Source organism: Theobroma cacao, chromosome 10 (assembly GCF_000208745.1).
Source record: "Theobroma cacao cultivar B97-61/B2 chromosome 10, Criollo_cocoa_genome_V2, whole genome shotgun sequence".
NCBI classification, from domain to species: Eukaryota; Viridiplantae; Streptophyta; class Magnoliopsida; order Malvales; family Malvaceae; genus Theobroma; species Theobroma cacao.
The window spans coordinates 13,191,689-13,208,296 of NC_030859.1; the positions used below are offsets into that span (position 1 = coordinate 13,191,689).

The 16,608-nt window shown below is 32.2% G+C and overlaps 1 protein-coding gene across 1 annotated transcript; it reads right to left on the reverse strand.

Annotated features, from left to right (window-relative positions):
• LOC18586774 (RING-H2 finger protein ATL32) lies at positions 6,684–13,557 on the reverse strand. Its single transcript, XM_007010325.2, has 3 exons — positions 12,872–13,557; positions 11,798–11,895; positions 6,684–7,432 (listed from the first exon to the last, which is right to left on the reverse strand). The coding sequence occupies exons 1-3, from the start codon at positions 13,028–13,030 to the stop codon at positions 7,003–7,005; spliced, it is 687 nt and encodes a 228-aa protein (XP_007010387.1). The 5' UTR covers positions 13,031–13,557; the 3' UTR covers positions 6,684–7,002.

The window sequence follows — 16,608 nt, forward strand, 5'->3', positions numbered from 1 at the left end:
AGAACTGGTTCTCGCTACAGCGAGAATGTATTTCACTGCAGCGAGATAGTCACTGTAGCTTCTCGTTGCAGCAAAAAAAGAATCTCGTTGCAGCGAAAAACTCTCTGTTTCATCAGCGAAATTTCACCGTAGCGAGAAACCTTCTGTTTCTGGGTTACAATTTAGCCGCAACGATAAAGAATCTCACTGCAGTAAAAAACCTTCTGTTTTGGTCTCCTATCTTGTCCAATTGCTGCCCTATCTTTCACTTCTTTACTACCATATCAAAGCATGGACTTCCTACATTAATGATCAAATGAGTTAAGTTTAAAGGGAGGAGGTTTAGTGAGAAATCCTCGACCAGTTGAGAAACCCTCGATTGGCTAATAACCAAATCCCAACGTCGCTACAGCGAAAATTCGTTGTCATATTTGACTTGCTTACGTATCACTGAAGCTTTCATTCTTCAAATGGTTTATTGTGTATGAATTTATGATTTTCAAATGATCAATCAATTAAGGGCTTGGTGAGGGCTTTTTAGTAGGAATAGAAACAAATTGCATTGTTTTGAAAAAGAATGCATCATGATTTCATTAAAGATTCCTTACGGTATGCTTGTTCCCTTTCTTGTTCACTCATTGGGTTTATACTCACCATTTTCAACTTCATGTTTCAGATCATGGGGCAGTCGGTAACTAGGACGAGGTGTCCTTATAGACTTGTACACATCTTTTGGTAGGTATCTCGACATTCAGTAGCTGTACATTCGTCCGAGTCCCTCCACTGAAAGTCGAGTATTATTTTGTTGTGTATATACGAACCTAATGTAATTGTTAAGATACATGTTGTAAACAAATTTATATATACACTTGTTTAGTATGCTAATATGAGATGGCAATGTTTAATAATATTTTGATTCTAAGTTTTGAAAAATGACTTAGCAGTTTATGGTGGAATGATAAACACGTCGGACTAATAGGCTTGCTTGGGCTTAGTGGACTACGTCCATTGGGCTCATGCGCCGGTCATGGCCAGAAATTTGGGTCGTGACACCTTCCCTCCCTGGATTTGCTTTTGTATCACTAGGTAGTGTTCCTAGAACTCTGTTGTTTAATAAATTGGCAATTTGACCAACCTGAGTCTCAAGGTTTCACAATGATGTTGTTTGACTTTGGATGATCTTGTAAGTTTGTGACATATACTGCCTTAGCAAATCTTCCACAGCTGGTTTCTTTTTTGAGTTAGGTACCCTTGTTTACTATTGAAATCCTAGAGGTGCAGTTGGCCTTGAAGTTGAGGATGATTTTTGATTATTGGCCCAAGAGAAGTTTGGACGGTTCCTCTACCCTAGGTTGTAGGTGTTGGAATATGGGTTATTTTGTTGTCTATTCCCCACAAATTGCACTTTTTTTGTCAAACTTGGGCACTGATAGCTTGCATGATCATCTTCACAGTATTCACAAGCTACAAAAGAACTTCAAATGGAGTTAGTACCAAAAGATTTAAGTGTTTTAGTTAAAGCTACTAGCTATGCACGTAATGCCGAAAAGGCATTTACATCATAAACTCCAACTTCTCTCTTATGCATTGATCTCTCTGTTAGCCACTGGTAATTATTCGTAACCATCTCTTCCAACAAATTACTTGCCTCATCAATCAATTTAGCCATTAAAGCTCCTCTCACAGTAGCATTAATGGTAGTTTGAACATGACCACTCAAACCATTGTAGAATGTCAACACTTGAAGCCACTTTGAAAAACCATGATGAGGATAGCGCCAAAGTAATTCTTTGCATTTTATTGCATGAATGATGTGATATCATTCCTCATTTTCGTTGTCTTGGTCGGAGGAAAGAACTTTTGAGCAAGATCATCCCATGTTGTTATTGAACTAGTAGGGAGCGCATTCAACCATGACTTAGCTTTATTTCTCAATGAGAAAGGAAAAAGCCTCAAACAAATTGCATCATCTGTGACACCATTATGTTTGAAAGTATCACATACCTCCAAGAAGTTTGATATATGGCCATTTGGATCATCATTTGGCAAACCCCCAAACTGCACTAAAGTTTGAATAATGGTGATGATGGCCGGCTTGATCTCAAAATTATTGGCTTGAATAGCTAGCGTTTAAATGCTTGATGGTATCCCTTGCACCAATGGGATAGCATAATCCCCTAAGCAACGATTTTTAGCTACTATGCACTCATGGATTTACTATTTATCCTGTTGATCAGCCATTGTATTTTTTTGAGCAAAAACTTGTTGATTTTCTAGTCGAAGTCTACAAAATGTTTTCTCAATTTCTAGATCACAAGGTATAATCTTCAAGCTTTTTGCTCCTCATACAATGACGGAACACACTTACATAACAAAGAAATAAAACTTAATATTAGCAAATAATAAAGAAAACAAAATCCCCGGCAATGGCTCTAAAAACTTGTTAAATTTTATGCAAGTGCACATTATCACAAAACAAGTAATATAGTAGAAGTAGAGTATTGTTCCGACAGGGATTTGTTTCTAAATTTTTACTAGGTACTAAAAGTTTATAACAAATCAATCTTATTTAAGTAACTGATACTAAAATTTTATAATGAATCAATATTATTTAAGTAATTGAGATTTGCAAAAAAACTAATTAAAAAAATTAATATAAACACTGAAATAACTAGTAAAAATTAAATATATTTGACAAAGATAATAACTGAAAACCTAAGATTATGGGTTCATTCAACACTTCATCTGATACTAGTTTCTCTAATTATTTACCTTCTTGGGTGGTTTTACTAACCTAGATCCAAAATTATGTACAAGTCTTCGTCGAGATGCTTGCACAAATACCTAACTTCATTAGTCCATTGTATGTCTATAGAAATCAATTAAATCAAGTTCAATAAGCTAGTGTCTTAATTTAGCTACGTATGGCAATTGGCGTATGCCTACCCGAATCACGAATCAGATTACCTAAATGGCATGAGCATTCACTATTCAAATCTTAGTCTAATCTAAAATCTCTCTGTCGAATTTCAATTAGATTCACAAATCAATTAATTGTTGATCAGGCAATTAAAGGCATTAATAATATATTTGAATAAGCAAAACTATACCAATTCATGATAAATAAAGGAGAAACTAATATTCAAACTACATGTTGAAACCCACCATAATCCTAGGAAAACAAATTAGTTCATAATATCTAAGTAAAATAATATCCAAAGAAATTTAGCCATGAATTTAAACCAAGAAAATAAGTATAACACTAAAGAGAGAAATCAACTAATATTGAAGCGTTATTGATCTCGAATCTCTCTCAATTGCTCTTGATCTCTTGCTTGATTCTTAGCTCAAAATCTCTAAAAAAGTTATTTCCATTCTCTCTTTAAAATCCTCTAAAAAAGTCCTTTAAATAAGCGTAAGGTGCCCTAATTTCCAAATTTCCATCAAAATAATTTTTATGGAATAAGCCTCAGTGAAAGCTACGGTCCTTAAGTGTTTTGCCTTAAAACCTGACTGCACAAGCCTTTCAATGTCGTGGCTCTCATTTTAAGCGTCGTAGCCCTCAAGTATTCTGTTTTTCATTTCTCTTCTATTATAGTGCTTTCTTTTTTACCCAAACTTTTACCACCTTCCACTAGGAACTGAGCAAAGGTATTAAATAGTAAAGTTGTAGCCCTTCCTCTCAGCTTTCCATTGGTCTAAGAATCACCTCATTTGGAGTTTGGTAGAGAAAGTTATTGTTAAAGATTGTAACATGCTCAACAAATTTTGTATCTAATTATCTTGCATATGTCACTTCCATGATGTTCTTTACACTTGAGAACCTTCAAAATTGAGACTAAATCAATAATTTTTCAAATTAAGATTATTGAACTAAAAATGAACTCAAATTAATTAAATTAAAAATAATTCAAATGCAGTAAACTAAATAAAGAAAAATATAAAAAAAACTATTTAAATTAACTTACAAATACAAGGACTTAGCTATTTTGCTAACCAAAATTTGGTAAAATAACTCTATATCATAGAGTTATCAACTGTGTTTCTTGTATTTTGGAGATTCTTTTATCTTTGTCAATAAGTCAACGCATGTAAAATAGTTTACTATTCACTCATTGGATAAAGTCCTTGGATAACCTTATGTTTTGCAAAGAGATTGTAAAGAGTTACTATTATGAGACTCGTGTGCATCAAAGCATATATCCTAAACTTTCTTAGCCATTGCATTATAGAGACCGGGGCATCTATAATGCTCAAAGGTCAGCAAATATTATGTTCCTCACTTATGTGGGCAATCAATCTCATGATTGCTAGTATAGGGATACTTAGAACAAGCGTATGGGTGCTTGTTCAAGCTAGAACAAGTTCACTGAACATGACCCGATAAGAGAATTCCATTTGGTATCTCACTTAAGTATTTACAGGGATAATTCTCTAGTGACAGTTGCATAAATGATTCTTAGACTTGTGACACCATTGTTATCTTGTATAAAGAGTGTTATATTTTGATTCCATCTCTCTGGGTCTTAATCAAATATGCCTAAAAAGGATGTTGTGGGGTATAGCATGAATTATATGGAGGTATATGAATTGTTTAGAGAAGAATCATCACCCTAAGTGATAAGCAATGGGAAGTATCTCGTAGACTAGTTGACTTGTATTTGCTCTTATGCAAATCCTTAGCCAAGGTAAAATGAGTATTAAAAAAAAATGAGTTTTCATGGAATCTTCGTTAAGCGAATTTCAAGGTCAATAACATCAATGGAAAGACATAAAGAGTAGACATTGAGCCATGCTCTTTACTCATTTCGGGATACATAATGATGGGATTGAATTACATAGATAAACAATGCATTAACTAGGTTGGTCAAACCACATTTACCTTTCTAATAATTGGGAGCCATAATGTGTTGCTAGACACCAATCTTGATTTATGAGTATAGATTGATCAATTAAAGAATTAAGGATTAATTAAATCGAGATTTGATTAATCTAATTCTAAATACGATTTAGGATTACAATTATACTCATTGCCAACATAATTAGAAACCTAATGGGTTACACATATAAGGTGAATTGTCGAAATTAATTTAAGTTCAATTAGATGTGATCTTATTAATTTTATAGAAGCTTAATTCGATTAAGCATTGGGCAAAGTTACACATAAGTCTGAAAGTTAATTAAACTTATTTAATTAAACAAAGATACAATTGGGCTCAGTTAGCCCAAGACATTTTTTAATCCTTATAGGATATGAAATAGGTTAATTTACTCTATAAAAGGATCCTTTAACCACCTTTTGGATGTACGAAAGAGTTCTAAATTTTAATTTCTTATGTACTGAGATAGAATCACAACCAAAAGAAAGAAACACAAAGGAGCTTAAAATTGAGAGTTTGCTAGTACAAACTTTGACTCACACACTTTTAGTGAAGAGATTTCGATAAATCACTGTGTGGATCCCTATTAGAGGCAAGACAATTGTATTACTATGGTTTGATAAGTCCTAGTGGGTCTACAAGAAGTCAAAACGAAAAACTAAGGACTCCACCAAAAGAAAGCAGACATCAAATTTTCAAGTATATGTCGAAATCCTTATCTTGTAATTTTTCTAGATTAATTTCAATTAAAGTGATTTATAACTTTAGTGATTAAAAATTTGTATATTCCGCTACATATGATCTGCCTTAACATGATTTGAATCCCAACACCTATGATGGCAATCTGATACATGTGAGCAGCTAGAGTTCTTACGATCAACAAGAAAAAGAAGCGGAGAAATTAGGAGAAGGTCGAGGTAATGGGATGAACAATTTGGGGGAAAAATATGTAACTTTCCCTTTGCAAAAAGTAAGTTACTTTCCTTTGCGAAGGAAAGGAATGACATTCCCTTCTCTCATTATAATCACATTACAATGAGATCACCTTACCATTTACTTTATACAAACCAAACATTATAATATGATTATACCCAATTATATTGCAGAGAATGTCCCCTACTTACAACATACCAAACACCCCCTTAAAGTGAATGAAATTTGCATTTGAATGCAAAAAAATAAAATAAAGACAGCACTAGAGCATTGAATTCATTGGTTGAGGCATGTTTCCCTACCTAAAGAGTAGAATTTGAATATCTCTTCTTCAATTTTAAAGAAAAAAAAAATAAGGAAGGACCATAGGGTTTTATAACAATGTTATTTTCAAAAAAAAAAAAAGGTCGAAAATAAAACAAAACCTGAGGGGACAACTTTCCGGATGAACCTTCTATGGCTTGTCACGCTTCAATCATTCTGGCTTTGTGATCAAATTCACTTTTTCTTTTCATGTCTGATGGCTTATAAAGATAGCGGTCCCCGTTGTCTCTTGCCGTTGACATTCTTTGTCCCTTCCATTTGAGTTTGTTTTCTTATAGCTTAATTATTACAGTGACTTGTGCTTATCCACCTCAGACTTTTGCTTACAAGGAAAGGCAAGGTGGCAACATTACAAATGTGAAAAAGCAATAAAATAAAATAATCTGGCAACAACTGAAGCTAACTGGAAGTAGAGAATATGAGCTGACAAGAGTGCCCAAAGCAAAGATTATGACACCGTAGAATCTGCAATCTTGGCAGCAAGTGGGCAATACGCAGTGAGCACCATAAAGTCCTCACATGGAACCTAAAGCAAAGATCATAACAGAATCAGAAAGAGATCAGCTCTGTGAGACCCACCCACCAGCGGCAGGTATGGAGAATCCAAATGAATAATTCATGAACTGAATACAGAATAGGACAAGAGAGAGCTACCACCTCATTCACCAATTTAAACTAGCGCTAGTTTTACAACCGAGCTAACAAAACTGCTAGAAACCAGCTACTGCTGAAGAAAGGAAAAAGGATACGACGAAATTTGACTTTTGATATATTTACAGTAAACCAAAAAAAGCAGGAGCTCTAGTGGAATCATAGTTTCCAACTTTTGTTAGATACATCAACAAACTGATTCGACTCAACTCAGATTCTTAACAACCATGATTATTCAAGGATTTGATGGGCTTTCTACACGCTTGCTTCTTGAGTCTTTAATGGCTTGATCACCTTCAGCTATTTGGGACATGTTCTCCCCCACTTCAGCTCCATTGCCCCCAGACGCAAAAGAATTTTCTTGAATCGGGCCCATCCCACCGTTGTCATGGGCTCTTGACGGAAACCCATGCCCTCTCAACAAACAGTTGCAAGAATGTGTATTGAAGGACTCCATGCCAAAATGAGATCGAATGGCTGAACTGAACAAGGGTTGCATCAAGCGCTTCTTTTCGGGAAATTCCCGCAGTGACATTCGGCAAACAGGACATGTAGAATGCTGTTGTAGCCATATATCTATGCATGTTATATGGAAGGAGTGCCCACAATAGGGGAGGATTCGCAAGACATCTTCACTGTGGTATTCGGAAAGGCAAACTGTGCACCTGCCACACATAGCAATTGACATTTTTAGTAGCTGGATTTTGATAAATTATGAGGCTAGAAGCAATTTTCTGACAAGAAAATATGTACAAAATCCCAGAGCACACAAACTATTGATGATATAAATAAGAATTGCTCATCTTCCCTTCAAATTCAGAATATTTCAAAAGAAAAACACCTATCCACAGAGAGAGGAAATAAGATATGTAAATTTTAAATCAACAAAGCAAGGTCGGAGACGCAAGAACACTTCCAAATGCAAAATTAGACATATATACTATAGTTAGGAATTATCAGAAGAAACATAGAGCAAAAATGATTTCTCAAATCACGAGAGATCCTTTGAAGTTGGCTCATCAGACATCTTTGAGGGATGACAAGATCCATTAATATCAGAGAAACAGTAACAGCTTCACTTGCTTTCTGGCTCCATCCCTACCTAATATGGAACCTCAAGGCAGAAGTTTGTCATGTGTGTTTTTTAGCAGTTGTATCATAGAACTCAATACCTAGTAACAAAGAATTTAACTGCAGTAAGGATTTCTTTTGGATTAAATAAATCACCAATGTGGATGTTCCACTAGATCCAGTGATGTGGCACAGGATAGGAAAGAGGGGAAATAGATAAGAAATTGATATCACACAGAAGGGAAGAAACCAAGGAAAATGACAGAGAAAGAACAGGGAAGCAAATGAGAGAACCAAGAGGGACATATCATCGATCCATAGTATCTCCATTAGCCAAAAGCCACTATAAACTTAAATAACACTGAAATTTGTAGACTACTCATCAAACCTTAATACTTGGTAGAATCAGCAAAACTAATAATTAGAAAAACTCTGAATAACTGAATAAAATCCTATGTGATAAGAAATTATGCCCACAAAATATAACAAAGCTATAAATAAAATCTTGAAATGTTCAATCCTTTGATTAGCTTCTAATCGTACTGGATCATATTAGCATAATAATGACTTAAAATCAAGACGACACTAAATTTTAGTACTAGCATGTTGTACAACCTGTCATGAAACCGATGGTAAGTTGTAAATCAAGCAAATGAAGGGCTCAGACAAAAACAAGCAGACTTTATACTGAACATAGCTAATCCATTCATTATGCCAACAGAAATTCCAGCTGTGAGGAAAAGATACAGCATCGCTTTCAGATCAAACATGCAGAAAAAGGTTACAGTTGAAATTAATCACAAAAATAGTCCTACAAAGAAATAAACTATGGTGGAAAGAATACGCGTGGGAATTTCTTTAGGTTGCATCACTAAGAACTGGCTGATGTTTATCTTTGGGGTTGTCTATGCCTGTAATGGCATTCAAGGAATAGTCTTAGTGCTACAGTTATAAACACATATTTGGGAATGTTTCTTTAGGAAGATTACTACTACAGAAAAAGATAACAGCGTAGATAGTAAGAGAATTATTTTTAAAAATATAATTATCATAAAATACATTTTTCTTAATATCCAACTCTCAAAATAGTCCAACCTGCACCGCCCCACCCCCTAGAAAAAAGAAAACATAAGAGGTGATTTGATAGGATAAACAAGAACCCTTTTTACAGGAGCAGAGAGGCAGGTCCTTACCTAGATTTTGGGTTTAATGGAAAAACAAATTTAAAATAAAAAATAAATAACCTCCACTTTTAATGAAGGCATCTTCTTATCCCTCAAAAGTGGAGAATGTCCTATGTCAACATCAAAGAAGTGAGCTATCAATTATTGTTATGCACAAATTTTTAAGACCCTAGTAGTTGTATAGCAGACCAATGACCTCTAAAAAAGGTATGTCTATGAATAAAAAATGTGTGGTAAGGAAGGGCAAGAGTTTTTCAAGAATATTTTCTTCACCAATCTTTTCACTGAATGATGCTAGCTCTTTCCCAAAACATCAAAGGGGCAAATATACGTATTCTTCAGAATGCCAAAATCTAAATTCAACTAATTTTAATAATTAATTAAGAAACCAGAAGTTTGCTAGATAAAATTTCACGACTCTGAACAACATTTTGTCAAGCAGTGAAAAATAAAAAACCAGGGAGTGTTTAACTGCCAAAACTGCTCCACTCAATCCAAGGATCCATCTTTTTTGCCTATATCTTCTGACAAGATTTATCAACTAATCTTTAGTTGAACACTTCCAATGAAGGATCAAGATTGGCTACAGTCATTAAAAATGCTAGGAGGCTCAAAGCAAGTTAGAAAATACGGCATGTCCATAGCACACAAAGAAAAACATGACAGAACACAGGAAGGTGGTCTATATCCAGGTCTAGGAAAACTGGGCAAGTCCAACGTTCTAAAATATCTCTCTAGATTGTGGCAAGGGTTTAAAGACTAACTTGCACTTGGCCAACTAAATTTATACACAATTTGGGAAATTTAAGGAGCAGCCCAAGGATTTACACGGCATGTGTGTAGCCATTGAGAAAAGATGCCATCAATATGTGCATTCCAGGCATCCCAGATTTAAGAAAAAAGAACAAATTATAAGGTCTTGACTTCGTGAGCTCTAATCTACTTTTATTGGGACCCCAATTCACCTTGGCATCAAAAATTGATTTATGAGGCATATATGGCTGGCAAAGGGCCATAGCTCCTGCTTACATTCTCAGAACTTTTAACCAGCAACATACAGCAAAAAACATAAATTTGATTCAAGCATGGCAATCTTGCACTGGCATAGAGGAGAGATGTTAGTCAAAAACAGTAGATGAAAAAGGACAGCTAGACAGAAAGGAAGTGTCTGTGTAATTTCAGTTTCTACTAGTTTTTGGTTACAGGTTATTAAGACTTTAAGATTTGAATTTTCAGTGTTCAGATTTCTTCCTTCGTTTCTATCTGTTTCTTCCCCAAATTCCTCTACTTCTCCATGCCTGTTTTGCATCAAGTGTAGAATATATGAGACACCAAATATCATTTCTAAACCTCACAACTAATTTGCAATTTCTGGCATTCAACACAGAAGAAATTTTCTGCATGAGAAAATTATGTCACAGAAACTTAGTCATAAGAGCCATTGTATTATCTAAGGTCACTGCACCAGACCACAGTGCATATAGATATAAGCAAAACCAAAAAAAAAATGTCAGTGTTTATGTCAACAGTGAAATTTGTGCAATGAGTACTACTGATACCTAAGTAAATTAGGTTACCAGATAAATGTAATTTGTGTTAACAGCTAAGGACTTTTAAATCCAACAGAAGGTATAATGCCAGTAACGCCTGTTCTCTTTTTTCTATTACCTGCGGGCTGCTGTAACATTTCACAATATCACATAACTACCAACTAAGATTTTTGGAAAAAAGTTAGCAACTAACCAATATATTGTTATAATACTTGTATCAATTATGCAGACTCCAAACCATCATCTATATGCCCCTTGGTAGAAGGAATACAACTAGACTGGTGAACTATGTGAAAAAAAAAATAAAAGACACAATTAGAGAATAAAATAAACCATCACTGGGTTTAAGCTCATTACATCTGACTTCAAGCCAAAACAAAAAAAGCTTATTAGACTAGAAAATCAGTTGAATCTAAAATTTCTAAAATATCTCCAACTGTTTGAGATTATAATTAATACCTTCATCATGCAATATATTTCACCATAACATGTCATTATTATAGTATCAAATATGGATGCTGAAAATTTCCCAGAAATTCAAATTATTTATGTACATCCACTCAAGATTATAACTACCACAAGATTTCAACTACCACAAGATTATTATAGTATCATATTCCTCCACTTATGTTTTTCTTCCACTCTAGATGTCCCATTATTTGCTCTGTCTCCTCTCTCATTATTATTTAAACTCTATTCTTGCAGAATAAAAGTTTCAACATTATAGAGCAAAAAACATTATAGCCAAAACATCAGAGTATTCAATTAGAAAACACATATCGACAAATACCACAAAGAAATACTTATTTATTGTTTGTGCACTAAAGGAAATAGCATCCATATCTGAACAACCTCCATAGTCAGGTTCAGATGATGCTTATTATCACATTTATGACCAGATGCATGCTTCATGACCTTGAAGCAAAATCTTTCAATTTGTCATACTGCTTCATTAGGCATTACACTTTAGTAGTAATTTAAGCTCACAAATAAAATGGAGTGATGCACACACTGCTTCTTATGGCCATTATCAATGCCCACACCTTCACTATGACTAGAAAAATTAATACACAGAAAATTAATTACTCACCTGCAAATCCTATGCATGCAACACTCTTCTCATGAAAAGAAAATGAAAGAAAAATTGTCTACATGGTATAAGTAAAGTTATAAGATAAAGAAAAACACAGTACTTTCAGAAGGAAGCAAGGTTCTGAGAACATACTGAGCATCTTCTGTAGCTAAGAAGCACTCGTCACTGTACTTCTTTGTCGGAAAGTTGGCAACAACAACAGGCTCAAGACCATGAAAACCCCGTTCAAGCTGAACCATACAAAATCCACCATCAATGAGGAGTAAGGAGCAAGGCATAAAGGATGAATGCAATAATAGTAAACAGGGAAGAACATGAAATGACTCAAATTTACTATCAACTTTCCCCCTGCTTTAATTTTCTTTTCTGTCTGGTTAGTGTAATTATATGGCCTCGCATCATGTACTGATACCCATTCATATACCTTAAATGACAAACTCTTTCTCCTCTTTCTTTTCCTGTTCTTTTGTTTTCTAGTTTTTAGTTGACATATCAACAAAAGTATTAAAGCATAAAAGCCAAAATCCTTTAATACAGAAATTCAATTCAGAGAAAATTGAAGAAAAAAATTATGAAACTTAAACCACATAGCTGGCAATAAACTCAACTCTTCCTTGGCCCCAAAAAGTTCTACAAAATTTCTGTGGAACCCATTTTAAAAGTTTAAATGCAGAAGTAAACGATTTCAACTATAATTTATGTAGGAATTTCAAATTTCAGGTAAGAAATTCCTGAAAGAGAAACAACAGAAGTGATAACGAAAGCAGCTAGATCCTAACAGTATGTATCAAACACCACTTACAAAGAAAGAACAAAGCCAATTCCTAATTCCTACATAAATAACTTAAAACTTCTCTTCAGTACCCACAAAACCCCTCCTTTCATTACTAATGCAGATTACCCACTAACAATCAGATTCCAACTATTAAAAAGAAAAGCAAATTCCAGTTATAAAAAAAGTACCAATTATGAAAATTTTCAAAAATAAAGAGAAATGTTTATATTGAAAAAAAAAAAACAAAATCTTGTTTAGAAAATCATTCTTTTCCATCAGTAATGCTGAATACCCAACAAAAAACAGATTTGCAAATAAAACCCAAAAAAACAAGGCAAACAGAACAGAACCCAGTTGTGGAGATTTAGGAATTAAACAAAAAGGCCAAAAAAAATTTCAACCAAAGAATGAAAAGAAGAACAAACACTCACTATGCTAAGATCAGATCTTGAAGCAACAGGGAAGGATCTCCGAGAAGCATTGAGCTGAATCCGAGCGCAAACCAGACGTGTACAAACGAACACTATGAACATAGTACTCACTGTGAATCCTATCACTGTCATCACCAAATTTATCCCGGCTGATATCATTGTTTTGCCTTTTAAATATATGTCCTAACTCTTTATCTCCTTCTAAACAAAAACAAAAAGCTTTTCTGGACAGGAAAAAAAGAAAATCAACTTCTCATGCTTATTACAACCAGTAGGAACACAACTGAAGCAATTCTAAAGCAACCCATTTTCAGTTTCCACTGTCTGAATATAAATTTAAAGCCTTTAGTTTGAGTGGCAATGGTTTTTCAGTGAAACAAGTGAAGGAGGTTGAGGTTTGGTGACTGTTTCATTGTGGGAAAGAGAGACGGAATCCATGAGGAAAGAAAAAAAAAGAAAATTTATGTTGGGTTGGTGAGAGAGAAAGGGAGATTTGTAAGAGAGATTTGTAAGAGAGATTATAGATCTGAATTTAAGTGTAATTGCTACACTCGGACCAAAGCGAAGGCAAACTGAAGCTGATCCAGATAGAATCGGTTGCTGTATATTTTACTACTAGTACCATTTCTTTTATCATTTATGATTTTTCTTCTGAGTTGTGACCACTAAAACTCTCATGCTCTCTGCGTCTGCATCTTCCCAATTTCTTTTTAATAATAATTTTTAATCCATTCAATTCAAGCAAGTCCAAAGTAATTATTTTCCTCCAAAGCACTACTAGTCTGCTACTATTCCTCATTCCTTATAATTTTAACTTATCTCAATAATAAAGAAGATACATATTAACAATTTCCGTCACTTGTATTGAAAGATTTGACTCATTAGTTAGTACATAATTTTTATTTAAAAGATAAAATTTAAATCTTCCATCTTCAATTAAAAACAAATTGATTATCATATATTCAAAATAAAATTTTTCATTTATAAATAAATAATTTATAGAAAGTTTTTATATTTTCAAATAAATAAATAAATAATTTAGAGATAACAATCGCATATATTTAGTTTTCAATTCAAAACATTTCAAATTATGGATCTTTACATGTTATATAAATTTTTAGTACATAAGTATCATATAATTGTTTTTTGTTATAGATATTTTTTATTTCCAACTAGTTTGAATCAAATAACTACGTATTTAGGTTACTCCGCACATTAGGTCAGCTTATATTTTCAAATTAAATGAAATTATTTTATTCAAAAAATTAGAACAATTATAAATCATAACATAATGTTAAAATATGTTACACTCTAACATTTGATTCAATGTTAAATTTATGTATTCCCACTTAAAAAATAAAGTTTGCATCCTTTGTTCCCCCAAATCAACAAATATATATTAAAACATATCAACTCCTTTTACTTATATAGAAAAATAATTTTGTGTATTTCTCACTAAATTCATTTTTATATAGGCATATGCACACCATGTGTTTATAATTAATTGTTCACATTGCTAAATAACACAAATGGTGCAAACAAAATGTAAATTGATAGATTATTGAGTAGATAAAAGAAATTCACATTAAATCGATTGAAAAGATTATTTACATATAAATTTTAATATTTTAGAGTGATTGAATGGTACAAGAAAAAAAAAAGGTCATACAATGGTAAAAAAAGGTCATACTTGGGCGACTAGTCTGGTCTTTGGATATCTCTACTTGATAATACTATATCATTGCTTTTCTTCAATATATATTTAGGCTATGATTAGGATATCATATCCATGATAGCGATCATGAGGGCAACAAAAAAAAAAAAAACAAAGGAAAAAGAAAGAGCGTGCACCTCAATTAATTAATAGTTATTATTAAAAGTAAAAATTTATCAATTTGATTATATTTTTGATTTGTAATCTTGTTTAAAAATTCAAATGAGCTTCAGACATAAATTAAAAATTTTTGAAATTTTGAGAACCAAACTCTTCCATAAGTTGGGTCGAGAATCCACTTAATTTGTTATTTTTTTCCACATTTTGAATCCTAAAACAATATAGTGATGCTTTTTAGTTAATAGTACTTAATAAAAATTCAATTTATTGAATACTATGAACTAAAAAAATACATGATATACAAACATACATATATAATGGTAAACAATAAATTCAAACTTTTTTATTAGTGCTTACTATATATCCTACAAGAATATTAAAGTCTTAATTATCACTTTGAATAGTTTCAATTATTTTATTTTATACAATCTCTAAACATTTATATTTAATATATTGAAATAATGTTAAAATAATTATTTTATTTCATTAATTAAATTAATTATATAATAATTATTTTTTTTATTTTTATAAAATAATTATTTTATTCTGTAAATCAAACGTGTCGTTGTGAATTTAACTGATTACAGCATATATTGTTAAGTAAATGGAAAAAGATACAAATTGTAAAAAAGTTGAGAGGCATTTGGAAGTGTGAAGGGAGAAGCTATACGTGGGTGAGATATTTATCAAAGATGTCCAACTTGTCTGTAAAGTTGTTGGCAAGTTGGCAAAATTGAAAATGATGATGTCTGAGTCTAATCCATCATTCACCAAACTGATTTTACCAATTATTGTTCTAATAATAACAAACTTATTAAACTTTTAAATACATGATATTTATATATATACATATATACATATGTTACAATTTAAACAATAAACTCAAACTGTTTAAATAATTCTTACTATATATGTTATGATAATACTAATTATAAGTGTATGTAACTCGTTGCTAAAAAAAGTGCAGATTGAATCTCTCCTCTCCAAACCATAAAATTCAAAAAAAAAAAATCACAAAAATTGAAATACAAATAAATAAGTAAAGACTTTAAACAATAAAACGAGAGACTTAAAAAAAATTATTAAATACTTTATTGTTTATCTTTAGATAAAGTTGTTGGAAAACTTTTAGAGCCAATTTAGCTTAGCTAGAGTTTCTGTAAAGAGTGTTGTTCAAGTAAAAAGAAATTAAAATATATTTAGATAAACTTAAGGCCGCTGATGTAAAAAAATTATTTGATAATATTCTAATTTAAGCATAAGTTTCAGAATGAATGAAAAATAAAATAAAATAATTTTTAATTAAAAATAATAAAATAGTATCAATCAAAAGAAAAAATGAATTTCAAACAAATGTAATTGTTATAACTTTATGAATTATTGAAAGATAAAGTGAGAATATAGAGAAATCTCGTTAAATATTTCTTATTATATGTTAGTACTTTTTGAAGAAATTTTAATTTATAATTTTGTTTAAAAGTTCAAATGAGCTTCCCACATAAATCAAAATTTTTAAAATTTTGAAAACCAAACATCTTACTTTTGCTTTCCGGTAAAAAAAAAAAAAACTCTTTCATAAATTGGGTCAAACACTCACTTAATTTATTACTTGATTTAAAAACTTCAAATTAACTTCATGTTTAAATTCAAAATCTTAAAATTTAAAGAGTCAAACACCTTATTTTTGCTTTCATAGTAAAAAATCCCTTTCACAAGTCAATTGGAATACCTACCAAATTAACCCATTATGTCAAATTTTATGAATGTGATGCTTTTTCAAATATATTTGGCAAAATAAAATGATAAAGAAAAGAGTCAAAGAAAAGACTTCTCTTTACATTGAAAAGGTAATTAGGTTTGTTTTATGTACCATCACATACTAAATTCTTAAATAGGTGAAAAG